The sequence below is a fragment of the Mustelus asterias genome, chromosome 16, assembly GCF_964213995.1.
Source record: "Mustelus asterias chromosome 16, sMusAst1.hap1.1, whole genome shotgun sequence".
Classification (NCBI taxonomy): Eukaryota; Metazoa; Chordata; class Chondrichthyes; order Carcharhiniformes; family Triakidae; genus Mustelus; species Mustelus asterias.
Genome location: NC_135816.1, coordinates 17,626,552 through 17,652,376, shown reverse-complemented (window position 1 = coordinate 17,652,376; position 25,825 = coordinate 17,626,552). Strand labels below are relative to the sequence as shown.

The 25,825-nt window shown below is 40.9% G+C and overlaps 1 protein-coding gene across 3 annotated transcripts in view; it reads right to left on the bottom strand.

The window, feature by feature from the left end:
- Positions 1 to 1,648: 1,648 nt before the first annotated feature.
- The window catches only part of slc36a1 (solute carrier family 36 member 1), a 72,544-nt gene continuing 48,367 nt past the window's right edge, over positions 1,649 to 25,825 (bottom strand). For all 3 annotated transcript variants that reach the window (XM_078230709.1, XM_078230710.1, XM_078230708.1), the window contains 7 exons: positions 23,760 to 23,855; positions 23,055 to 23,139; positions 19,006 to 19,224; positions 17,570 to 17,668; positions 12,626 to 12,792; positions 11,331 to 11,500; positions 1,649 to 5,525 (listed from right to left, as the gene is read on the bottom strand). In XM_078230709.1, coding sequence (XP_078086835.1) covers positions 5,257 to 5,525; positions 11,331 to 11,500; positions 12,626 to 12,792; positions 17,570 to 17,668; positions 19,006 to 19,224; positions 23,055 to 23,139; positions 23,760 to 23,855 — 1,105 coding nt within the window. In that variant the 3' untranslated portion in view covers positions 1,649 to 5,256. The remainder of the gene's footprint in view (positions 5,526 to 11,330; positions 11,501 to 12,625; positions 12,793 to 17,569; positions 17,669 to 19,005; positions 19,225 to 23,054; positions 23,140 to 23,759; positions 23,856 to 25,825) is intronic.

Genomic DNA, 25,825 nt, shown 5'->3' with positions numbered 1-25,825 from the left:
TTTAACCTAGTGTTGTTAAAACTCTTGCTGTGTTCACCAATGAGAATACAGCTAACCTATCTTACTTCCTTCCAACTTACTTAGTGCCATAACCCTTCAAACCCTTGGCTGGAAAAAGAAGCGATCAGTCTCGGACTTGATATTAATTGATGTAGCAATTTCTGCAACTTGTGGCAGAGAATCACACATCTATCGCCCTGTGCATGAAGTTTTCTAAACTTCTCTTCTGAATATTAATTCCTTTCAAATCCAAAAAAATCTCAAAAGTCACCCGTAACTTTTATTCCAGGGAATACAAAATTGGGTTTTGCAAGTTCTCTTCATTGTCTGATCCTTGGGTCTCTGGTAATGTTCTGGGTTCATCAACAATGCACTCCTTCCCTGGCCAATGTTTCCAAGGTGTGGTCTGACTGCACATACTCCAGATGTGGTCTAACCAGGGCTTCAAATAGCTCTGCCAAATGTTTGTTCATGTTTCTCCATGGCATCATAGTTATGTGAGCAATGACTCTTAAATCTCTTAGGACTTTCATTGTTCATCATTCAAAAAAAATTCATATTCTTTTTTGGTACAAACTGTATATCCTTGCACTTATTGCACTGAAATCTGCCTGCCAGTTTTTCTCACTCCCTTAAGCCATCAATGTGTCTCTGTAATTTAATGGTCCTTGCCTCTATTACTTTCTATTCCTCCAACCTTTGTCATTGGCAGACCTGGTCTTTTTGCAGTAAGCTATTAATATGGCAAATAATTGAGGCTACAGCACAGATGCCTGGAGCATACCACTAGTCACTTCCTTCCAATTATTTCTCCTTTCAACTTCTACCACTTAGTTTAATTTCTTAGTCAGATCAATAATGTGCCTTCGATTTCATGAGCTTTAATTTTAGCTACCAATCTCTTATGTGTAAATCTTATTGGATACCTTTTGGCAGTCCATATAAACTATATTCATAGCTAGTCTTCTCAACTGCTTTAGTTACTTCCTCAAACATTCAGTAAGTTGTGATCTACCCTTTTATAAATACATATCGGCTCTTTTGAATCGGTTCAAATATCTTTAAGAGTTTGGCCATTCCCCAATTGTAGATTACAACTTTCTCAACAGATTTAAGACCATCAGGTCTATAATTTCTTGATTTCTCTTGGTAATTTTTCTCAAATACTGAAATTACATTTGCAAAGTTCCAATCTAAAGGGACAATTGCTCAATTGAAAATGCTTCAAAAAATTATTGCTGAAAGCATCTCCAATTTATTCACCTACAATCTTTAAAATCCTGGGATGGAAGCCATCAGATCCTGGGCATTGTAAGTCTTTAGTGCCATTGTTCTTTTTTCTAATACTGTCTTCTTTAGTGAGCTCCAGTTCTTAATTCACTAATTTTCCTGGTATGTCGGGTACATTCATATTTTCCTCTGCAAATACTGAAAATAATTAGAAGTTTTTTCAAAGAGTTGGCATGGGCACAATGTGGAGATTTGCTACCAAATAAACCTGTTGGACTTTAACCTGGTGTTGTTAAAACTCTTACTGTGTTTACCCCAGTCCATCTCCACATCATGGGCATGATGGGCAGAATGACCTCCTTCTGTATGGTAAGCTTCTATGAACAGACAGACTAATAAACACAAAAGCAGTCCAAAGTACTTAGCTCAATTTTAATTAGCATTAAAAAGGCAACAAATATCAATTTGCACATTATACATAAAAATTACAACATGACAGTCATTTAGAATAAGACAAACCAATGGACTACTCAGTAGTTGCATGTATGACCCTGAGGAGGCTGTACCAAGCTTACACCATGAATTGCAGATCACAAATAATCCCCAGAATATACAAGCACATTTTAACCCTTGAATTGATTCTTTAAACACTGCTAAATATTTGCCCAACTGACTGCTGAGTCAGGGAGGAGGAGAAAAGGGAGGCAAGGAAGGATGTGAATGAGGGAGGAGGAATGAAAGAATTTCCTACTGCTTTTTGTACACAAAAACAGGTTGATAATTGAATTCTAGAATAAATTCACTGACATAAATACAATTTTGAAGCAACTGTTAATACTTCAATGTTGGACAAGCCTGACCACAATTTTGTTCTGGCAAGGTATACATTCAGTATTGACAGCAATAGTTATTCAACCGATGCAATCTGTACAGTACACACACATATGGAGGCTAGTGTGCATTAAGCTGTAGCTATAGTCATGAACTCCAGTGCTGTATTTAGAACATGAAGTTATGTAATCTTTGTATCATGCAATTTCAACAGTCCAATGGGTAACTTCCCATAAAATCTACTACAGTACTTTAAAAACAAAGTTTGCATGTGTTAATGACAGACTAACTACAAAAAATTGAACAGAACTATGCTGGTTGTACATAAATGACACTTTATGTATAGGTAAGAATATGTCCCAAGAAGTCATAATGGATACTCATGAATGACACCAAAGCCTTCAGGACCATTCCCTAAAGGCTAACCTTTCATCATTAACTGGCCTCAAGAGCTAATCCCTTAAATGCAAAAAGTCGGTGATTTACTTTTCTGAGACTGTTGGAGATGGTGCTGGGAACACAAGGTTATGTTCACTTCTGCATTAGCCAAAAGAGGGGGATTCCAACCATTTGTAAGCTGCTGATCCTTCCTTTTCATTGGTGGTTATAGCACTTTTATCTTCCTAATTCCTCAAGCCTTGTGCACATTAAAATTTCCAACTCCTTTTAAACCTACTCTTTTGACTACAGTTTTGAAGACATGCCCTATTATATCTCCTTATGGAACTCAATGTCAAATTTTGTCTGTTAAACCCCCGTGAATGACCTCAGAACAATTTACTACATTAGAAAGTGCTCTAGAAATGTGAGTTGCTGAGCTATCACAATTGGTTTTGAAAAGAACAACTTGAATTAAGTCTGAAAGCCATAAAATCCCATTACAGTGCAAATTTAAAAGCAGCTTGCGCCTCTCTCAACTGTCAGTCTGAAGATCATGTAACAGCTATTTATTTTCCCAATCTTCCAATTATTTTGGGAAAAAAAATTCCTCCATCTTTCTAAATATTCAATATTGCACCAGTTGTTCTACAACAATTAGAATTTTAATGTTAGCTTAAAGCAAATTTCTATTCCTTCATTTTGGGTGGGATTTTCCAGTCCTTCCTGTTCATAGAAATCATAGAAACCCTACAGTGCAGAAGGAGGCCATTCGGCCCATCGAGTCTGCACCGACCACAATCCCACCCAAGCCCTACCCCCACATAGTTACCTGCTAATCCCTCTAACCTACGCATCTCAGGACTCTAAGGGACAATTTTTAACCTAGCCAATCAACCTAACCCGCACATCTTTGGACAGTGGGAGGAAACAGGAGCACCCGGAGGAAACCCACGCAGACACAAGGAGAATGTGCAAACTCCACACAGACAGTGACCCGAGCCGGGAATCGAACCCGGGACCCTGGAGCTGTGAAGCAGCAGTGCTAACCACTGTGCTACCATGCCGCCCCATGTTGGTGGGACCTTCCAGTCCTGCTGAAGGCAATCCCCAGTGGCATGCGAGCCATACAAAACGTATGGACCAGAAGTTCCCAATAGCAAGACGTGTCTGCTGCTGGAAAACATGCCACGGGTGAGGGGCAAGGGGCTGGAAAGTTCCAGCCTTTTTAAAAAATTCAGTACTTGCCCCACAATTCTGTAACGAATGATTCTTTATAACAAAAGAGTTAAATTACGCATTAGCCACAATTGGCTATGATTAAAAACTTCTGAACAGACATTAGGCAGTCATTTTCAGACAGGAGCTATCTGCAGAAGGGAACACTCATACTTTTTAGATTAAATACGACTATTCTGAAACCAGGTTTAGCCAAGCTAACTATATTACTAAATTTTGGATGTGTTCTGATGATGTCCATATCCAATGTTTAAATCTTAATGCTCAATAGGATCCTTTTCTGTAACAACTGTTTTTGCTTCACTTGCAGTTAAAAATATTTTGGTTAAGCCTAAAGTGCAAATAAAAAAATTGCAGTATGTGCTGTAGATCATTTCCATTAACCTTCATAACATTCATTAATGTAAATGTCCTTCTGATGCTCAAGTATATAATTCATGAAAATTACAAATTAATGCTAGATTTGCCAAGAAGCAGGAGAACTAGGAACTGAGTTGAATGTACAAATATATTTCAAGTCATCTTACATACAGTAAAATGGCATATCAGTATGACAGATTTTGTGGGTCTCAGAAGGTTAACAGGCGATCCCTATATTATCAAAAAATTGCCCTCTAAATTCTATAGTATATCTAATTTCTCAAAAATAAAAAACTAAAACGAACTTCACTCATCTCGATTGCTGCATGGGAACGGGACGGATTTCACAAGCTTATGATAAATACATCATTATTCATCAATTTCAAAGAAAGCAATTTTTCAAAGCTTTCTATCTGCCATGATCTCTGTCAGCACAAGGCGGAGGAAGGACAGAAACCATTTTGGATCTAATCTGTGATTGAAATAACAGGATTTGGTCGGAATTAATGAATGGGGAAACATCACCACCCTGGTCTGAATCCAATTAGCTCTGATCTGAAACAAAGCCAAGGAGGTACTTGAAATTAGCCCTAAATGCAAAAAGCAGGACAAAAGTAACATCTAAGCTTAGGAATAGCTAACTACTGAACCCGATTTAGTTGACAATCTTTAAATAAATCTCGCCATATGGCACTTGATATCTATTATATATATATAAAAATGGTTGCATTGGATATAAAGCATCATTACACCAAAAATGCAGTCATCGCAGAATGAGAATGTTGAAATTTCAAAGTTAAATTAAAGCATGCAATTAAATAGTTTAAAAAATCCCTCCCACAAAGCTGCCCCACAAAAACAAAGTCAAGTACACAGACATTTACAAATTAGAACTTGGGTACACCTTCATTGACTAGCACCAATGATTTAACTCCCTGCGCTATTGTGAACTTTAAAATACCACAGGTTCCAACTGGAATTCAATAAATCACAGAAATTTCCAAACATGATCGTCCATCACTAAAATAAAGTAGAAAAGAAAAATGACATACATTTCACCCGAAACATCTGTCCCTGCATTGAAAACAATGCTTTATGCAGACTGTTACTTATTAATCTGCACAGAACTTAAGACAGTAAAGTGCTTTGGGCAAAAGAAAGAAAAATGGCAAGCAAATCCAAATCACTTTGGACATTGTACAACAGAAGCAAACCAAACTAACTGACATTGTTAGCAGTAATATTGGTCATGGAGATTGTTTGAGCCACTAGTTTTTCCATGGACACATAGGTCCCCGCCACAAAACCCACAAAGCCCACCACGCTGATCACAATGTTTTTGGCAATCGTCCATTTGCTCATCCCATCACCGTAGTAGGTGGCAATTTCAAGAAGTGGGGGGATGATTAACGCTAGAGTGCTGCTACTTATGGACCCAACTAGTGTGATCACAATTGCCAGACGTGGGATCAGGATAGCCAAAGCACCTGTAAAAACAAACACAAATAGTGAGAGAGGGGGGAAGGAAACAAAATGAACGAATATCATACAGTACTTAATTGCATTCTAAACCCATGACTGCTACCATCTAGAAGGACAAGGGCACATGGGGACCACCATCTGGAAGTTCAAACCAAGCCAAACACCACCCTGACTTGGAAATAGAACGCTGTTCCTTCACTATCGCTGGGTCAGAATCCTGGAACTCCCTCCCTAACAGCACTGTGGGTGTACCTACACCACATGGACTTCAGCGGTTCAAGAAGGCAGCTCACCACCACCTTCTCAAGAGCAATTAGAGATGAGCAATAAATGCTCGCTTAGCCAGCAATTTCCACATCCTACGAATGATTTTTAAAAATATCCTGAAGCACTGAAAAATCCCGAATTATATTTTAAGTTACGTGGCAAATGAACCAGTCAATTTGGACAGTGTGGTCCCACCAAAATAAACAACAAGTTAATCCTTTTGCACTGAAAGCTGAGTTTTGACTAGGACATCAGGAGAACAATTCTGCTCTTTAAACAGTTATAGCACGTTTAAGAATCATTTTTAACAGGGAGAAATGGCCTTAGTTTAACATCTGATCTGTGACAATAGACTTCCAATAGTGCAGCTCTCCATTAATATTGATTGCCACCCAAGTTGTGCGCTCAAGACTTAAGATTGGGGGTTGAACTCATGATCAAAGTTAAAGATTACAACTGTGCCAAGCTATCAGAAGCTCCATTACACACTTGAAAAACAACATTTAAATAACAGTGAAGCCATTGGCATCAATTTTTGGTGACGTATTTGCCAACATAATTGACGACAATTTAAAAACAATTAATTGGCTGCAAGTGCTTTGAGGTTTCCTGTGAATATTATGTTTTGAGCAACATTCATCATCAAGAAAATGGTAATCAAGAGCTTTTTGGAACGAGGATGGGGGGGTGGTACCAATCTTCTACAAAAAGGTAACTTAATATCACCATGCTGAAATATTTTGGGCAATGTGAAGTATTAGTCCAGAGCATAACGTGACTATACTCATTTGAATGAAGTCCAAGACCATTGCCTTGGCATCAAATAACCACAAGCTTATCCCAGTATTAACTTGAAAGTTTAGAAATTTAAGCTCATTCGAAAGCTCTGCAAGGTTTCATAATTCCATAATTTTTCACCTATCAGACCTTACTAATGTTGAGCAGGATAGTGACAGATGCTGGTGGATATGTCCCAATTTTAAGCATAGAGTTGAGATAATTCCTCAACTAATAATTTAATTTATATTGCACTCCTCAAGGAAACGTGATTGAGTATTTTGGTCAATGGAAGATGCAAATTAGTGTTTCAATCATCACTGCTTGGAACTGGAATGCCCCACAGTACAAATTATGTTGTATCCACGTACAAAACTTAATGCAAACTTTTGAATATGGGAGCCATTTAAAGACCAAAAAAGATTTTTAATTATAAAAGTCACAAATAGATTTTTTTTAAAGGTAGATCTGTGGTTGGCAGAACCCTGCTCAAGGAAGCATTCAGCACACGTCTCTACTTCACCCATTTCCCACTAAACAAATCTGATGACCCAAGTATTTGAAGTAGGGATAAAAAGTATAAATTAGGGAAAGCACCCATCACTTCACCTGAGCAAAGCTGGATTCCAGAGCTGCCTATTAAATACTAGTGCCTAATGAAGCAAACAGCTATATTACGGCTCTTCAAACGTTGCTACAAACAGGCCTGAGGCTGCAGAGATATATTTGGCTTTTAAAGAGCAGCCCAACACACGTCACTTTCAATTTCTGCCCCCAAACTAGAAAGCTCCCCAAACTCTCATCAACAGCTCTCTCTCCTTGGCAGGGTTGGAGGGTCCACTCTGGGTTGGAGAACTCTGCTTGTGATGTCCAGAGTCAAAATCCAGGCTCACAATAAGCACCTCAGATATCATGAAATAATTATATATTCAGCTACTCAGATGGGCCCCATGTACATTGGTTCACTTATTTTGGACCAGTGTATTGATTGAGGACCTGGCAGCACAAGTTTAAACTATGTCTACTCTCAGGAATGGACTAGGCAGTTCACCTTTACCGAGAGAGTAGTGATCCTCCATAATACATTGCCACCTGGAATAGCAGACCTTTGGTCTAGATGGTCATTTGCCCATTAATTTCACAGCAAATTTCTAACATTCAAAGATTCCTTCAGATCTTACGATGGCTGGTCATTCTACTGCGTACATACATATTGACTGTTAAAACAATTATCTCCACTTAAACCACGGTGGTTCATTCATAACCGTCCTCTGAAATGGTTCAGTGAGTTACTTAGTTGTCAAAACACTGCAGAGTAGCTGAATCGGAATGAATCCTGTTGAACCTGGCTTCCATCCAGGTACTGGAAAAGACAAAGGAATACACTGCTCAGATGACCCTGCAAAGTCCTCCTCACCAGCATCTGGCAGCACGGTGGCATAGTGGTTAGCACTGCTGCCTCAGTGCCAGGGACCTGGTTCGATTCTAGGCTTGGGTCACCATCTGTGTGGAGTTTGCATGTTTTCCTCGTGTCTGCGTGGGTTTCCTCCCACAGTCCAAAGGTGTGCGGGTTAGGTGGATTGGCTATGCTGAATTGCCCCTTAGTGTCAGGGTGACTGGCTCGGGTAAATGCATGAGGTTATGGGGATAGGGCCTGGGTGGGTTTGTGGTCGATGCAGACTCAATGGGCCGAATGGCCTCCTTTTGCAGCGTAGGATTCTATGATTCTATCCAGCACAAGAGGCTTTTGGCAGCCCCAGGACATTGCTGCAGGAACTCAGGATAATGTCCTAGGCCCAATCACCTTTAGCTGCTTCTTCAATGACCTCTCCATCATAAGATCAAACGTGCACTGTTTGCTTATTATTGAATCCCATTTAAGGCTTCTCAGATGCTGAAGCAGCCCTTGTGCTTGTAGCAAGACCTGAGCAACATTTAGGCTTGTGCTGATCAAGTGGCAAGTAACATTTGCACCACACTAGTGCCTGACAATGAACATCTCTCTCAACACTCAATTGTATCATCACTGAAACACCCAACATCAACATTCTCAGGATTACCATTGACCAGACCCGGGGGGGGGGGGGGGGGGGGGGGGAGAAGAGGTCTTATGGGGAAAGTTTAGAAGAGCAAGAGGTGACTTGATTGAAACATAAAAAATGCTAAGGGGTATTGACAGAGTGGAAGTGGAAAAGATGTTTCCTCTTGTGGGAGAATCTAGAACTAGAGGTCACTGTTTAAAAATAAAGGGGTCACCCCAAGACAGATGACGAGAAATCTTTCTCGAGAGCAGTGAATCTCTTCCTCAAAAGGCGGTGGAATCAGAGTCTTTGGATATTTTTAAGGCAGACCGAGATAGATTCTTGATAAGGGGTGAAAGATTATCAGGGGTAGGTGGGAATGTGTAGTTGAAGTCACAATCAGGTCAACCTGATCTTATCGAATGGCAGAGCAGATAGAGGTGCCAAATGGCCTACCCGAGCACCAAATTTGTGTTTTGACTGAACCAGCAGCCATATAAATACTGAGATTGTAAGAGCAGATCAGAGGCTGCACGCTCCCTAGTGAGTAATTAATCTCCTGACTCTTCAACCCTGTCTACCTCTGGAAGGCACAAGTCACAAGTGTGATGGAATCAATTTTCCCAGATGAGTGCAAATCCAAAAAGACTGGAGAAGCTTCATACCATCCAGGACAAAAGAGCCGATTTGATTGGGACCTCACCCACCATCTTAAACATTCATTTCCTCTGGTGCAGGGTGGTAAATGTGCATCATTTAGATGGCACTGCAGCAACTCGCCAAGGATCCTTCAAAAACACCTTCCAAACCAATGACAGTTAACACCAAGAAAAACAATGGCAGCAGACAGGCAAGTCCCCCTCCAGGTCACACATCATCCATACAGGGAACAATAATGTAATTTCGTTATTGTCACTGGGTCAAAATCCTGGAACTTCCTTCTCAACAGCACCGTGGGTGCAGCTGCCCCACATGACTGCAACAGTTCAAGAGCAATTCGAGCTCAGCATAAATACTGACCTCGTCAACAGTGCTCATATCCTGCGAATGAAAGAAAACTGAAAATCTCTATCAGTTCCTCTTCTTTTCTGTCAAAACCACATTTAGTACTTGGATAAATTTTCAGCCAAATTTTGGATCGAGGGCAAACACCTACATATACCATTCTCCTATGCAAGTCAAGTGCACATTGTGGTCAGAACCCTTTTGGGCAATCCTTTCGTGAAGTTGCGGGCGTTGGACTGCGGAAGGCAGAGTAAGTAGTCTCACAACACCAGGTTAAAGTCCAACAGGTTTATTTGGTAGCACGAGCTTTTGGAGCGCCGCTCCTTCATCAGATGAGTACAATCATTCACTTGATGAGGGAGCGGCGTTCCGAAAGCTCGTGCTACCAAATAAACCTGTTGGAATTTAACCTGGTGTTGTGAAACTACTTACTGTGTCAATCCTTTTGTCAACAAAGGGGTAACGATTGAGCTCAGGAATGCCACAATGTGAAAATTCTCATTACTTTTCAGATTCATGCATAGTCTCGCCCCTCTCCAATTCTGTAATCTCCTCTGACCTTACAACACTCAACAATCTCTGCATTCCTTCAATTCTGACCTCTTGTATCCGACTTTCACTATTCCACTGCCAGTGGCCGTGCTCTAAGCTCTGGAACTCCCTCTGTAAACACGTGTCTCACTTTCCACTTTTAAGATGCTCCTTAAAAAACCTACATTTTTGACCAAACTTTTGGTCATCTGTCCCACCATTTTATGTGGCTCAGTGTCAAAGTTTGCTTGAAAACCACTCCTGTGAAGTGCGTTTTGCCCTTTTACTTGGTTAAAGATTCTACATAAATGCAAGTTGTTACAGTTGAAGTCACTGATATTAATTTCCCTTCCAATCTGTGTAGTGAAGGTGCTTCCACAATGTGGTTCGTGGAAAGTACTGTTAGTCTTTAGCCACTGCTTATTGGGAACTGAAATAGCGACCATTAAAATTTTGAACTGAGGCTGACCCTTCAGCAATGGTCAGTTTCACATTAAGTAATATCGGAGTAATAAGGGAACTTGAAGACGAGGGAGCTATAATCATTGATGGCAGCTGAGAGGACATCAAGTACCTCTGCAAATACCTCTCACTAAAGTCTTGAACACACCAGCTTCTGGAAGTGAAAAAACATCGAAAGCAGCACCTCCTTCCCCTGCACTAAATTCCTAAGTTAGCACTTGTACTTTGTCACATTCTGGTTGATCTCACTTCAATATGGAGTTCAACAAATTCAGATCATAACCTCGGCTCCTACTTTCATGTCATGTGTACATCATCCAGACACTGACCTAAAAATAAACTTGTCTTATTACCATCTCATTTGGCCTTGCATTACTATTTCTTTTGTCATTAAATTTCTCCTGCGTTTCCACTCTATCTTCTTTCACCCCACCCTCTTTTCCTTTCTGTACTTTAAAGTCTCTTATATAATCAAACTTTCCTCATTACCAAAAGACCTGGACCCAAAATATTCATTTAGTTTTACCCGAATTTGCCAGATCCGAGTACTCCCAGTATTTTCTGCCTTTAATTCATACTTCCAGGAGCTGCAGTATTTGGCGGATGTTGGACTCAATGTTGTGATCTTTTGGATATTCGATCCTAAGACTGCTTCTTAGTCTCATTTCCATGGATTGCAAACAAAAGCTGGAAAGAACAGCTTAAATACCCTGGAAACCCCGGCCTCAAAAATGAAACTTTACTTACAGGTGATTATAACCAGAGCAGTTCGCACAGCCAGGTTAACCCACAACTCCCAGCGTTCAGAGACCTTGGCTACTGCAACCGGGACAATTATTTCTGCTGCAACGAAGAACTGGACCGCATAGGTTATGAAGATTCCGAAAGAATATAAAATTTTCACTGACTGGTACAACCTGGAAGAAAAGATTTTACACAATTAAAGTCTGAAGAGATTTGAAAGATCAGTGTTAACATATTGGATTTCAATTTTCTTCCCTCCAGCCAGCCCCTCAGCTTTCACCCTGTCGAGCCTTCTCAGAATCCTGTTTCATACATACAATAAGAAGTTTAACAACACCAGGTTAAAGTCCAACAGGTTTATTTGGTAGCAAAAGCCACACAAGCTTTCGAGACTGTCATACATACAACCCAAGGCAATCCTCCTTTTTCATTTTTGATGGACTTTACTGGTTTCCACATTTCATTTATGCAGAAGTACAGCAGGTTTCTACACAAATTTCATGGCACAGCACCCATTAAAGTATCCTATTGTTGACTTGTTTAATGGTGGGGAGTGTGCAGTTATAATTCTCCCCTCTGCAGTACAACTATTTCAATGTTACCCTCTGCCCTTGCTCTATCTAAACCTGATGGAACAGCAGGAGAATTGCTTGGATGCTAGCCAGAATAGACACATCATGCATTCAATGGCAGTATTAACTTGCTCTCATTAATTTGGAATAGACTACTGATTTAGCAAAATACCACTGTTAACTAGGCGTCAAGTGGGGGAGCAGGCCTAAAGGAACCAGCGATGCAGGTAATGGTTCAGCAAGTCCACTGTCAACTGGTAAATTAAAACAGGTTGTCGATTGTAGTGCCATCACTTGGCAAAGACTCACTGTTGGATGCTGACAGCCAAAGTTTAACATTTAGGCCTATTCATTAATATGACTAATTCAAGATGTTGCCTGCAGATTAATTGCACAGCTACGCCACTGCTGTGATTGAAAGCTCACATCAATTGAACATGACATTCAGTTCATCTTGCACTACATTTCAAAATAACAGGCAGTTTACATTTTGGCTTGCTGACTTCACAGGTTAAAAAAAACTTTTCAATTCTCAGGCCCGATTAGAAAATTATTAGCAGCTTTGGGATAGAGAAAGTGCATCATTCTGGCTGTACAAAAAATTTACAAAAGGGTAGCTACACAATACAGAACAAAAGGATGTAATCTATTACAGACTGAAAACAGTGGTCAAAATAGCCAACCACTGGATACAAGATTGGCAACATATTCTGAAAAGACACTTACCAGCAGGCTGGCAAATTGAGTGTTATGCTCCCTTTAATTTCATCTCCAAAGCGAATGTATCCCATAACTCCTAGTGTCAGGTACAATACTGTGACAATTGCCATTCCCAAATACAGAATTACTGGAAATTTCTGTGGTTTTGCCATATGGTTTTCCAATGGAAGCACCTGATAATTACAACAAGACGTTTTTCATTATTCATTCACACAATGTGGGCATTGCTCACACATTTATTGCCCATCCAGAATTTCCTTTGAATGCAATTGAATGGCATTTTACAGGGGAATTAGGAATTCACAAAGATTCTTTGGGTCTGGAGTCATACGTAGGCCAACCAGGACAATGGATTTCCTTCCCGAAAGGACATGAGGTAACAAATGGGCTTTTATGATAATCTAATAAATTCATGGTCACCATTGTGGAGACCAGTATTTTAGTCCAGATTTTAATTAATTGAATTTTAATTTTATACTAGACTTGGAATCATAGAATCTACAAGTGCAAAAGGAGGCCATCCCGCCCATCGAGCCTGCACTGACAACAATCCCACCCATACCCCATTCCCGTAACTCCACGTATTTACACTCCTAATCCTCCTGACACTAAGGGGCAATTTACCATGGCCAATCAACCTAACCCGCACATCTTTGGACTTGGTGAGATTTGACTATATGTTTCCAGATCATTAATCCAGTTCTCTGGATTACTAGTCCAGTAACATAATTCATTATGCCACTGTGCCTCTAAACAAACTTGAATGCCATCAGACAAAGGAATAGAGGATATGGAGCAAAGCTAGGAAAATTGTTAAAGTGCAGCCATGATCTAAACGTGGGATTGTTGTCAGTGCACTCAATGGGCCGAATGGCTTCCTTCTGCACTGTCGGGAGTCTATGAATCTTAGTGAAAGAAATGGGAAAGAGTAGAGAAATCCTGTATCCTCCACACTGGGGTTAGAAACTCTTAAGGCATGCTCAGAAAACAATGGCAAGAGATATAACAGAGATTAGTGCCAGAATATAGGGTCTGGATGCAACACAGGAAAATGAGTTAACAAGTGGCCAATGAATGCATTGTCAAATACCATATCTTACCGACCACACTACTAGCCTCATTTACTGATCAATGCACTGCAGCCCCAATCACCTGTCAACAATCTTTATTGGAATGCATACCTAACATTACTAAACTACATCTCGCCTTCATACTCTTAGTATTACAAGCTCTGCATCTACATCTCAGCTTCCACACACTGGCAGCCACTTAACAATGACAGTCATTTCACTCAAACATGTGAATGACTCATCATACTTCCCTATTTCTTGCAAGAGTAGGTGGCACCTGAAAGGAGGCACCAGGAATTAACAAGACAGGGGAGTGGTATGCTGACATGTTTTAATCCCCAGGGAGAAGGCAGTGCTGGCTTTATGGGAAAGATGTGGAGATGCCGGCGTTGGACTGGGGTAAGCACAGTAAGAAGTCTCACAACACCAGGTTAAAGTCCAACAGTTTTATTTGGTAGCAAATACCATAAGCTTTCGGAGCACAGCTCCTTCGTCAGATGGAGATGGAGTTACAGTATTCTGTAACTTGATTTCTGTGTCTGTGCACTGTTGGAGAACAGATATCCACTCCATCTGACGAAGGAGCTGTGCTCCAAAAGCTTATGGTATTTGCTACCAAATAAACCTGTTGGACTTTAACCTGGTGTTGTGAGACTTCTTTATGGGAAAGGGCATGGTCTAGAGACCTCTTCTTATAGAAGTTTGTCCTGCTCTGTGACCTCTGATCATTCGTCCAGTCAGATACAATAGCAAGCAGCATTTTTAGGTCTCCCTGGTCTGACTTATGCAAAAGCTTTCAAGATATCAAGATCAGAACAGACGTAGGCCAGTTTACCCCATGATCCTGTCCAGCCATCAAATGAGATTGTGGCAGATCTATCCCAACTTATTATGTCTTTGTCTCATACTCCTTAATATCTTTGGATAGTTAGTCTAACTATCTCAGCTATAAATTATAGTATCTAACATCACAAGTCATTTGCAGAAGAGCTCCAAACTTTCACCAGTGCATTAGAAGGGTTTCCTAATTTCATGCATAAACGGTCTCACTAACTGTTAAACTATGTCCTCAGTCCTTGACACAGTAACCTGCAGAAATACTTTCCTTCTTTTGATTTTATCTTGTCCCCATTTTGTTTGGAAACTGGTCAGTCCCGACCTTCTAAATTCCAGGGAATACAATCCTATTTAATTTTTATTTTTAAATTTAATCCTTGAAGTCCATGTTACAATCCAGTAAATCTAAGCAGTACTTTCTTGGAGGTCAATATATTCTTCTCACGATGTGGTGCCCAAAATTGCTCTAAATAATGTAGGTGCAGTCTAACCTGGAGTTGGTATTGATGAAGAATGTCTTCTATGCCCCTGGATGCTAATTCTCTAGATACAAAGGCTAACACTACATTCACTTCTACTTCCTGTTCATGAATTCATAAAATCCTTACACTGCAGAAGGAGGCCATCGAGCCTGCACCAAGAACAATCTCACCCAGGTCCTATCCCCAGAACCCCACATATTTACCGTCCAACTGACACCAAGGGTCAATTTAGCATGGCCAATCCACCTAACCTCCTTATCTTTGGACTGTGGGAGGAAACCAGAGCACCCGGTGGAAACCACGCAGATACGGGGAGAACGTGCAAACTCCACACAAAGTCACCCATTCTGGAATTGAACCTGGATCCCTGGTACTGCAGTGCTAACCACTGCCACCCAATTTTACATGATCTTCGTGTCCAGACACCTTAATTGTTACTCGCTTTTCACCATTTAGAAATTACGCCATCTTTGCTTAGGTCCAAAAAAGCAGTGTAGTTGGAGTTCAGGAAACATCCCAGGAGCCATTTGATAGCTCAGTGCAGCTTGGGCACAAGAGCAGTTCTGGGGAGCTGAGAAAGTGGCAGTCACTAGCTCCATGCTAAAATGGGTTAGGGCTAAGAGACAGCCCTGGGAGCCATTCATAGCTTGGTATAGCTGGAGAGATTGGAGCTCGGTGAAATTCAGGGGCAGTGCCAGCCCAATTAAGCTATCCAGATACATTGTGCCAGTCGTTTCAGGCTGGAGTGCAGACTCAAATTCAGGAGAATGAAATCTTGTGAGATGAGACTAAAATGCGGAGAGGTGCCCAGTCAAGATGCTGTCCAAGTGGGAGCAGCTTCAAGGAAATTTAAAGATTGATTCTCATAAGTGAAAAGTTGGAAATCCCTCGAGGCAATTTGACTTTCAATGAGCTTGGTTGATTCAGTGTTTACTGAAGTCTGGGTGGTTGCTAGGATCTGCCTTAGTCATGCTTGTTATTTATTGCAGAGTGTGGTTTGACCACCACTTGCCTGTTAACCCATATGTACCTCACATTAACCCTGAACATTAGAACACAAGATAGATATTGTAAATTGTTTGATCTTTTTGACCTCCTGTAGTGAAGCTTATTTTTTTTGTTTGTTCAAAACCCATGGAATCTTGTGGCTTTATTCTCTTAGCAAGTATCTTTAATCTCAAACTTTGTCTACTTAAAAACAAAACATCATTGGCCCCCGACCAGATCTTAACAAAAACTTGGAATCTTGTCTGGGATCATAACATCATTTGTTTTATCAGTATCATTTTTTAAACCACAGCTACTTCAAACTGTGTGTGTCATTAGCAAATTTGGATTTTTAAAAATCCCATTTACATAGAAACATAGAAACCCTACAGTGCAGAAGGAGGCCATTCGGCCCATCGAGTCTGCACCGACCACAATCCCACCCAGGCCCTACCCCCACATATTTACCCACTAATCCCTCTAACCTATGCATCCCAGGACACTAAGGGGCAATTTTTAGCATGGCCAATCAACCTAACCTGCACATCTTTGGACTGTGGGAGGAAACCGGAGCACCCGGAGGAAACCCACGCAGACACGAGGAGAATGTGCAAACTCCACACAGACAGTGACCCGAGCCGGGAATCGAACCCGGGACCCTGGAGCTGTGAAGCAGCAGTGCTAACCACTGTGCTACCGTGCCATTAATAAACATGCTGAATAGTTGAGGGCCCAACATAGATACTTGACACATGGCTCGTCACATCCTGCCAGAGTACCTGTTCATTATCCCCAAGGTCTCCTGCCACAGCAACTTTATATAAACTTCCAGAAGACGTTGCTCAGTATCATCTATAGATAAATACTCCACTGTCTACTACTTTACAAACAAGTGGATGATATTAGGAAACAGCTCAAAGGTGGTTGCGTGAACAATAATTCTAGCTGTTTATGAATCAAAGATATTTTTTAGTGCTTGCTAAAACAAATTATCTGATCATTATCTTACTGCTGTTTCTGGGAACTCAACTCAGCTGTTTCTGGGAACTCTCAACTCAGCTGAGCTGAGCTATCTACTGAACAGTGATTAGACTGCAATGGCACTTAATTGGTTGTAAAGCAGTTGCAGATGTGAAAGGTGCAACACAAGATGCCCACAGCCCAGAATTTTAAAAAATGTAAACACTGCCACCGCATTACATGAGATCACAAAAATGGTAGAGGTCAGTGTTCATCCAAAAGATACAAAACTTTGCAAATGTAGGAAAGGTTATTTAAAAAAAACATTTCTCTCAGAGTAGCAGCTTCTACAACAGTTTTGAGGCAACAAATTTAATTACCAATTACTATACAGGAGTCAGGTAGAATCTCAGATTTAAACACTGTGCAAGAGGCTGCCAATATCGGCCAGATTTCTCCGATCTCTTTCACCCTGCTATGACTGCCTGTGAGAATGAAGAATTTGGCACTCAGCCAAAACTTGTCACTGCAGTAGGACCAGAGACTCCCAGCAACGAATGAAGTCAGAGAAATTGGGTCATCATCTTTGCTATAATATATGCATTTTCACTCACCACACCAATGCCTTCAAATGCAAATATGGCTGTTCCAAAAAACATTGCGTAAGATTTCCACTCAGTCGTTGGTGGCAGATTATTTGTATATGTGGCACTCTGCAACAGAAAGAATGGTAATTAGAGAAGACATTTAAGAATGATTTTCACAACACACTCCTTCCCAAGCTATTCAAATTCACAATGTTAAAATCTAATTCAAGAATGGTCAGGTATTTTGTAGGGAGAATTGATTAAGAAAAAAGTGCAAGACTAAACCATTGAGACCAAAAACACATTGTAAAAGCTACTATAGGTATTGTCACGAGGCTCTGCCCCTTTATTTCTGAAAATAGGTTTTAAACTTTAGACTGACTGGAAATGTTGTAATTTGAAATGAGACAGAACAAACTAATTAAAAATACAAGGCCTCTTTTAGGTGAAGGTGAAAAGAAACCAAACAAGACACCCTAAGGGATGCATGGAGAGAGATATTTTCTATTAGTCTGAGACCGACTGAAACATCACCGTTTAAGGAATAGGCATTAACAAATAGTGTTGGATATAAAAAAATGGCTGCCACAGATAGATCCACCCAAAACCTCTTGAAATACACGAGTGAAATATAACATCCCAAGCTACAGCCACCGCGGAGAGTACAAGCCCACATTACTATGTAATGCGCATGAACACCATGCACAATTTATTGACTCATACCATGACATAGGAAACATTCGCCATGGATTTGATTTGAGATGGCAAAAGGAAGGCAAGACTTGTCCAAATATAGATGAACTCAAGTCATGGTAGGATTCTTCTTAAGTTCTCTGCCTGAAGGCAGGTCCTTGGCACTTAGGTGCTACACCATGGCAAAGTGCTGTGATATTTTTTAATGATGCGAGATGCCGGCATTGGACTGGGGTAAACACAGTAAGAAGTCTCACAACACCAGGTTAAAGTCCAACAGGTTTATTTGGTAGTAAAAAACCACTAGCTTTCGGAGTGCTGCTCCTTCATCAGGTGAGCCAATAAAGGTCTCACCTGATGAAGGAGCAGCGCTCCGAAAGCTAGTGGTTTTTGCTACCAAATAAACCTGTTGGACTTTAACCTGGTGTTTGTTGTGAGACTTACTATATTTTTTAATTACAGTAGGGACAGGAAGTGCCCCCCCTCCCCAGCCCGAGTCTAACTCGGCCGAGAGAGGAACTGAACTCCCATGCTGTTGGCATTAATCTGTTCGTTGGCATTAATCTGTTCACCTCCCACATTGCGATTATATGCTACAAAGTTTCAAAAAATGTCTGGTGTTCACAAGTTTGTGTTTTTTAAAAAAAAACACCCAATAGTACTTAGAATATTGTCAAGGAAACTGCAGACTATTTCAAAAACTCCATAAAATGAATGTTTTAATTTTTAAAAAATTACATCAAAGTTTAGAGGGCAAACAAATTACTCACCGAGAAGATGTACCAGTAGATCAAAACGAGACTCACACACATGGCTAGGTTGGCTAGCAAAGAAAACGGAGCCAGGTATTTCCAGTTGCGAATGTATACCAACAGAACAATGAATGGCAGGAAACTAAGCATGTACAGACGGCTGTCCATACTTCCAGATTCGAATGTAGTGGTGTTTTGATAGCAGTTATTACTTGTAGCATTTGCAACATCCACAATCTTAAAAGAAAAGTAGCGATGCAATGATTTAAACATATGTTGCACAGAAATGCATCTTTGTATTTTGTTCCCTTACTGGTAAAATGTGGTAATGAGATTGTGGTCCTTGCCTGTTCCGCACTCTTATTGGATTCTGCAGAGTTCCCCAAATGCCATTTTAAAACTTTCAGGGTAACTGACTAGATTATGCAGATAGCCGAATTTTTGAATTCATAGTAAAGTCATGTACTCAAAATTAGAGCCAATTCAAAAAGGGAACAATATTCCAAACTTTGCAAGAAAAAATATAGCTATCCTCAAACTAAACATCTGTACAACTGAAGTGAACAACCCATCAAATAGTGCAGAATTATAAGCTTTGAGCAATACATATCTTACTTCCCTTCCACTACAACCACCAGCTCCATTTTTAAAAAATATACAAAATCAACAGTGCTTGTAACAGCCAAGCTTGTTGGCTTGACTCAACAGTAGTACATTCAACTATGGAGATTGAGGGTTCACACCAGACATAAACATGGAGGTCGATCGTCCAGTACTATAAACTATACGGGATGAAAATTGTCCACTTCTTCACCAGGTGCAAGAAATTTCATAATATCTTTTGTCGAACATAAACTTGGAGTGGCCTCAAATAATTACCCAGTAATTCATCTGAGTTACTTGATCAGCCTACAAATAGTGGCTGTACTGTAAGAGCAATCATGGGCTGCCAAGAGCGGAGGGTGAGTAAAGCACTAGTTAGAGGGCATAGCTGAGATACTAAAACAGCATCTGCATTCACTAAAAAGGATGCTGGAATATAACAGTAAAGGAAAAGATCGTAGCAATTTTTGATAGGATAAAATGGATGGAAGTTTAGCAGCACTCAGTGGAAGGTACTTGGTAAAGGGGGAAATTGCAGAGGGTCTGGCCACACTCTTCTCAACCTCTTTAGAAATAGCTGAGGACTGAAGTGTTACAATGGTTCACTCAGCCTTGTGCCAGATGGGACCTGGCTGTTAGAACATAGAACATAGAACATTACAGCGCAGAACAGGCCCTTCGGCCCACGATGTTGCACCGACCAGTTAAAAAAAAAAACTGTGACCCTCCAACCTAAACCAATTTCTTTTCGTCCATGAACCTATCTACGGATCTCTTAAACGCCCCCAAACTAGGCGCATTTACTACTGATGCTGGCAGGGCATTCCAATCCCTCACCACCCTCTGGGTAAAGAACCTACCCCTGACATCGGTTCTATAACTACCCCCCCTCAATTTAAAGCCATTGCCCTTATCCACTGCGCAATTCCATTCCCAGGGAGTTATATGGAGTTATCTTGAGCAAGATGAGTGAGTGCTGTATCAGTGTTTCTTTTTTTGGGGGGGGGGCGGGGGGGGGGGATTAGTGTTTAGGCAGCGGCAAGTGAATGGAACCATCCCCTAGCCTCCTTACCTTCCTTCCACTCTCCAACAATGAAACAATGCCAACCGCAGCACAGAGTTGGTTTTTCCTTTTTATACAGCACAGAATAGGTGATTGAAAGCTATAAAAGGATGGAATCTTTCCCTCAAATTTGAATTTACAGTCATTGGATAAATATGGTGCAATGTGCAGAACATGTTAATGAGGCAATCACCAAAATCAGTGTTAACATTTGCAATGTTATAACTAAGGGGGTGAATCTTGTAAGAAAGAAAATAGCAGGCATGAATGAGGGTTAGGGTTAAAGGATGGGGAGGAGGTTTTTTTTATAATATTCCTTCATGGGATGTGGGTATCATTGGTCCATTATTGCCTGTCCCCAATTGCACTTGGAGTGGGCAGAGAGTTGATTCCAGCGAGAAAACTGGTGTGCCCCTCTCCAGATCTGGCCATACTCTGAAAAAAGATTAAAGGGGCACATAGGAAGGTGGGCCTCAACACGTCAGCAAAACCCTGTTGCATAATTGTTAAAGGGTGCTCCGATCATAACCCGAGTTAACCTCTTCCCTTGCACACCCTGGAGGTCTCAGGAGCTCCCCTCCCCATCCCTGATAGCAGTCAGCACTTCTCACTTCACTCTCCCCCATCCCCGATCATTGGCCCTGTTCCGTCAATATACAGTGGGGAAGTGTCAATAACATTTAAATACATTCAAATTCATGTAAAGCAGGTTCACACCTGCTATGGACATGTATGTGGTGATGTCACTGGCAAGGGGCAGGGAAGATTCAAAACTGCAAGCTCGCCATCGAAAACCGTGACTTCTGGATCTTGAGCCCCCATTCGCACAGATGGCGAATGTGGGCTCAGGATTGCCCCCAGTGGCTTGCGAGGCCAGTTCAGAGGGCATCTGTAAGAATCAATCACATTGCTGTGGGTCTGGAGTCACATGTAGACCAGACCAGGTAAGGATGCGAGATTGCCTTCCCTAAAGGACATTAGTGAACCAGATGGAATTGACGACAATTGACAATGGTTTCATGGTCATCACTGGACTTTTAATTCCAGATTAGTTTTTAAATTGAATTCAAATTTCAAACCCAGGCCACCAGAACATTACTCTGGGTCTCTAGAGGCGGCATGGTAGCACAGTGGTTAGCACTACTGCCTTACAGCACCAGCAACCCAGGTTCGATTCCTGGTTTGGGTCACTATCTGTGCAGAGTCTGAACGTTCTCCCCATGCTGCATAGGTTTCCTCCGGGAGCTCCAGTTTCCTTACACAGTCCAAAAAGTGCTGGTTAGATGCATTGGCCATGCTAAATTCTCCCCCAGTGCACCCGAACAGGCGCCAGAGTGTGGCAACTCGGAGATTTTCACAGTAACTCCATTGCCGTGTTAATGCAAGCCTACTTGCGACACTAATAAATAAAACAAACTAGATTACTACTTGCCTGGTGACAATACCACACTGCCATCACCACCCCAGGGCCTATGATTTCTCTCCCTGGCCCTTCTATCAGGGTCACTGCTCTTTTTCATAATCATCAATGACTTGGATATACAGGAAATTATTCCAAAGTTGGAAGCTTCATTAGTGAGAACAAACTACAGAGCAAATTGACAAAATTGTCAACATATGCAGATAAAATTAACACAAACAAGTGTGATGCAATCTGTTTTGGTAGTGAGAATGAGGAGAGACAATATAAATGGTATAATTTGGAAGGGGTGCAGGAACAGAGATCTGGGAATATATTTGCACATTTACCATGGTTAATCCACCTAACCTACACATTTTTGGACGTATAAGGAGCAATTTAGCACAGCCAATCCTCCTAATTTGCGTGTCTTTGGAACATGGGAGGAAACCACAGCATCCCAGAGGGAACACACAGACACAGGGAGAACATGCAAACGCCAGTCACCCAAGGCTGGAATCAAACCAGAGTCCCTGGTGTTATGAAGCAGCAGTGCTAACCACTGTGCTGCCCCATTTACAGTGGTAGTAAACAGAAAACACTGACTATGAGGCAACAAGAAAAAAACTCTTGCAGAGCATTGCTAGGCTCTGAAAAGAACTGCCTGAAAAGTTAGTAGAATCGGATTCAAGACTAATGTAACTCAAGGGAAAAAAATGCAGAGGTTCATGAGGTAAGAGCAGGAAATTGGGAATAATTGGATGGCACTACAAAGGTCGATGATAAAAGCATTAGATATTGTTTGCAACATTGCAGTATCACTGATTAGATATGTCATTTCACGAAGGCAGGAATTCCTTCACATAATACTCCTTGTGAGTAAGTAAAGATTGGGTAAAGGTGCAAGGTAATGGTTTTACCAGTGTTGGGACTACAATCCAGTGTCCAGTCAAGGTGTTTTATTAACAGCGCTGCTAACTTGCACTACAAAGTAAAACTTACCTGCTTAATGTTGTCAGCCAGAAATACGAAGTAAACGCAGCAAAACCCCAGTTGGGTTAGAATCAAAAAGAACTCCACCAAAAGCCTGAGAGAGAATAGAAACAGCAATCACAGACTAGAATCAAATAAATAAAAGCAAATTGAAACCAAAAATGCTGGAATATCTCAGCAGGTCTGATAGTATCCGGGGAGAGAGAATAGAGCCGACGTTTTCAAAACATTAGCTCTATTCACTTGCCACAGATGCTGACAGACCTGCTGAAATTTTCCAGCATTTTCTGCTTTTGTTAGAGACTAGAGTCAACTGTTTTTGCCTAATGTGCTCAAAGACAAACTACATAGTTAAGTATTAGAATATATTTTTAAAAATACAGCAAAAGTAGCATAGGGCTTTGACAAGCTTGTAGCAAACAGAAGGAAACATTCTTAATGCAGCCCCAAGCATGGTAGTTTGGAGAGTTGGAAGGTGACAGTAGTACCCTGGGATGCAGGTGGCAGTGGAAGGAGATTGTGTTTGGGGATAGAGATAAGTAATGGTGTCCAAGGAATGGAGGAGTGAAATTTGAACAGAAAAAGAAAGGAGAGCACAGAGACATTTCAAGCAGCAAGCAAAAATGTAATGCTTTCACTTGCACACTGCTATCCATTATATTATAGAACAACCGTATCACTACGCACTCAAGATCTGCCCAAAAATTCAAATACCTTCCAATAACTGAATGTCTTCTCAACCACAGATTGGGGCACTCTTCCAAACTGTACATCACCACATTCCCATAGTCCAAAAATGGCTTCTGTAACCTAAGTTTAAAAATGAAAAAAATCCAAAACATTCAGCATTTTAAACATTCTTTCCCAGGAGATATCCTGTTGAAATTGTTATGTCTTTCTCACCTAACATGACCTAGACATCTGACATCCCCAGTATCTTTTCCTCATGGATAAAGTGCTTTACTCCAATTAGTTTACAAAACAAAGTACACAAATGCCTCAAAAGAACAAGTTTCATTCCAGTTCAATTGCTTAGATACAGCAACCAGATGGAACATGCAACAGTCAACAGTATTGCAGACTTATTAACTCTGACACCCATCTGAACTTTGAAAAAACATACAGAACTTAGACTGAAGTCCAGACAAAGAAATAATGACATTTATTTTGATTGCATAATAATGACTATTTGGAAATTCTACATTATTAGATTTTAACCAGAATCCATCTAGTCAAGAGAACTAAAAGCTTAATTGAATAAATCAGTAAATTGGAAACCGAAGATTAGACATTTCAGACCCCAGAGGGTCTTCAAACTCTCTGCTTCTTACTTGAGCAGAGGCCTGAACAATCCCCATCCATCGCTATTCTCCTGTGCCTAACTGAACTTGTTCTCTCACTTCACAATTCCTCCTTTAACTTGTCTCATTTCCAGCAAATAAAGGATGTGCTATGGGTACCCACATGGGCCCCAGTTATGCCAGTCTTTCTGTGGTGTTAGAGTACCAGATCAGAAACCCCAAGCTATATGAAACCAGACTAGACAATTATTCAATTTTGGCATTAATGCGAGGACAAGATATTTCACTCCAGGCATGATTCTACTGAGAAACTAGGGAGCTTTGATCAAAAAAAACTTCATACTTTAACTATAACAAATGAATTAGCTTAATCGTTAACAATTGGACAATACTTAAACGTGACAAGATACAATTCTTAACTGCTAACCTATCACTATTAGTTCCAATGAAATCAATATTTCTCTTAGACTTAACCCCTCTTTAAAATTAGCTAGAACAGGGAGTGAGACACTTTTTTCTTCCACCAGCTCCATGCAGCAATGGCCCCTCACTTTAAAATGAAAAACTGTCCTTCCCTGCGATCTTACTGCTCTCATTACCACATGACTGTCTCTGCCAATTAACCTAATCCAAACTCACATGAATCTGCATACCTAGTCTAAAAACCCAGGAGAACACAAGTAAACAACAGATCCATTAATGCTACAAAGTAACACATTCCTGGCTAAAATCAGTGATTTGCCTTCATGCTTGCCATCTGCTGCATGTTTCCCAGACAAACCAACTCTTGTAACAAAACACTTCCTCTTAAAGTAACCCCACCTGAAACAAAATATATCAAAATAGCACAGTATCATCACAATGGTGTGTGGAACATTCTTTGTTCCAGTCCTACTCAGGCTCTCTCAACTATCATTACGTCGATGACTATATCAGTGCCACTTCATGCTCTTGTCTGGGCCTGGCAAAATTTGTTCATTCCGGTTCAAATTTCCTTCCCTCCCTCATCTTCACATGGTCAATCTCTGACATTTCTCTGCCTTGACTCCTGCCTCCAATTCCGGCAATAGATTGGTCACCAATATACATTACAAACCCACAGACTGCCACAGCTACCTCGGCTAATCTCCTCACACCCCACAAGGACTTCACCCCATTCTTCCACTTCCTCAAAAGGACTCCATCCCATTCTCCCAGTTTCTCTGCCTCCATTCTGATAATGCCACCTTCGAAAACAGTGCTTCTGACATGTCTGCATTTCTTCCTCAACCAAGGTTTCTACTGTGATTCAGACAGGGCCACTCAACCATGTCCGATCCATGTCCTGCAACTCTACCCTCATCCCTTTCCCTCCCTCCCAGAACCATGACAGGGTCAATTTTGTCCTCCGCATTCAAAGGATCATCCTCTGTAATGTCTGCCAATTCCAGTATGACGCCACCACAAAATACATATTTCCCTCACCCTATGTCAGCATTC